The sequence below is a fragment of the Primulina tabacum genome, chromosome 14 (assembly GCF_025594145.1).
Source record: "Primulina tabacum isolate GXHZ01 chromosome 14, ASM2559414v2, whole genome shotgun sequence".
Taxonomy (NCBI): Eukaryota; Viridiplantae; Streptophyta; class Magnoliopsida; order Lamiales; family Gesneriaceae; genus Primulina; species Primulina tabacum.
In genome coordinates this window covers 20,061,497-20,063,313 of record NC_134563.1, presented here as the reverse complement: position 1 = coordinate 20,063,313, position 1,817 = coordinate 20,061,497, and the positions used below count along the sequence as shown (strand labels likewise).

The 1,817-nt window shown below is 34.2% G+C and overlaps 1 protein-coding gene across 1 annotated transcript; it reads left to right on the top strand.

The window, feature by feature from the left end:
* The first annotated feature begins 232 nt into the window (after nt 1-232).
* Nucleotides 233-595, top strand: LOC142523835 (uncharacterized). The gene has a single exon (XM_075627565.1). It carries the CDS (start codon nt 233-235, stop codon nt 593-595), a length of 363 nt encoding a protein of 120 aa, XP_075483680.1.
* The last annotated feature ends 1,222 nt before the right edge of the window (nt 596-1,817 follow it).

Here is a 1,817-nt window from a genome sequence, read left to right as displayed (position 1 = left end):
TCGTTAATATCTCTTTACTTCCTACCCCCACAGATTTATACATTTGAATGCTGAGTTTCAGAAGAAAAAAGGCTTTGAAAATTTCAAGAACCTACACATTAACATTAAGTCTGCAGATCTCGAGGAAGTGACACTTACTGAAGGAGGCGATGAGGAGATACAAATAAATCTTCCACAGAAGCTGTAAGACCCCGGGAAATTTGTTGTACCATGTGCAATATGGGGCCAAATGATGGTAAAAGCTATTTGTGATCCATGGGCGAGCGTGAAAGTAATGTCAAGTTCTCTTTACGAGAAACTTGGACTGAGCAGAATGAAGCCCACAAAACTGATCTTGCAGCTGGAACATAAATCGGTAAAGGTACCGTTGGGTTTTGTGGAAGATGTTGAAGTCGAGATCGATAAACTGAGGCATCCAGCATATTTCGCGGTGCTTGACATTGAGAACAGTGAGAATGTTCTTGTCATTGTAGAACGACCATTCTTGGATACTGTTGGAACCATCATTGATGTGAAGCAAGGAAAGCTGACCATTGTGGTTGAAGGCCAGATGGTGGTAATCAAGGCATCCAAGAGATCACATGATCCACCTTGAACAGGAAAGAGAGTCAGGCTGATGACTTAAAACAAATCGATGTGTGGGTGGCAACCAACGAAATTTTATTTTTCTGAACTTTTATTTTAGTTATTATTCATTTTATTAATATTTTTTAGTCACGTGTTTTAACACCATTAAGACTAATAATATTTTAATGAGCAGATCTTTGTGATGAGAGAATGAAACGTTCACTACTTTTTAACTTTAAAATCATTTTTTTTATTTTTTTAAACATAAAATTCGAAATTCATATTTAAAATACTTAACATTTCAAAAATCCAAAAAATAATTAACATTTAAAAGTTTAAAGTGCATAAAATTACTAACTCGTCAATTAACAAAAATCCTATGTCAAGCATTAACATGATCGACACTAACTTCAAAATAAAGTATAAAAATCTCTAATTAAATCATTAATAAAATCTTTAAAACTTTGACTATCAAGTTAATGCGGAAAATAATGTCCCTTGGGAGTGTACTGCCTGGCTCGATCCACTCAAGCTTCAGCGCCTCCCTCAATCTCATCCTCACCTGCAATATTCAAACCTAATGAGTCTAATGACTCATCACATTCTAAAAACATGAGTAACAAATAATACATATACAAGCACATGCATTAAAAATCATACTTTTATTCAAAATAAACTAGCATAAATTTGTAAGCATAATTTAAATCATAAATTGTCAAATCCTAACGCTTTCAATCATTTATTGTTTTGGGTGAAGTTTGATCCTTGAAGGTAACTAGTTGTATCATGTGGTCGACTTATCAGTCTTAGCTCACCATTGCGCATGGTGACGGGCACTATGAAAATACGATCGTTGGTCTCTCTCTCGGGCCTTTTCTCATAAACGGGATCTCTCTGGGACCTTCTCCCTCATGATATTCCGCTTAATCATATATCTATTCCTTCATGTTACAGTTAATTCACATCCTTCTAAATATTTTTTCTTTTTTTTAATAATAAAATATCGTGTCCTTTACACATTCGAAAATTGCATTTTAACAGTAAAAATAGCACGGCTTTATCATAAATCATAAAATCTCATATTTTCATCATATACGTTTTAAAATATAATTTAGCTTGTGTTATGATTCTTCAGGACTCTACCAACGTTTTTTGTACTACCTAGGTGCAAAATTACCGTTTTGCCCTTGGACTCAAAAAATCCCGATTTTGAATTTTTCTCACTTTTGTTGAGTCGAGGCTATCCCAAA

Excerpts from the sequence above, each read along its gene's own strand:
- LOC142523835 (XM_075627565.1), top strand. The coding sequence starts at position 233 with ATGGTAAAAGCTATTTGTGATCCATGGGCGAGCGTGAAAGTAATGTCA.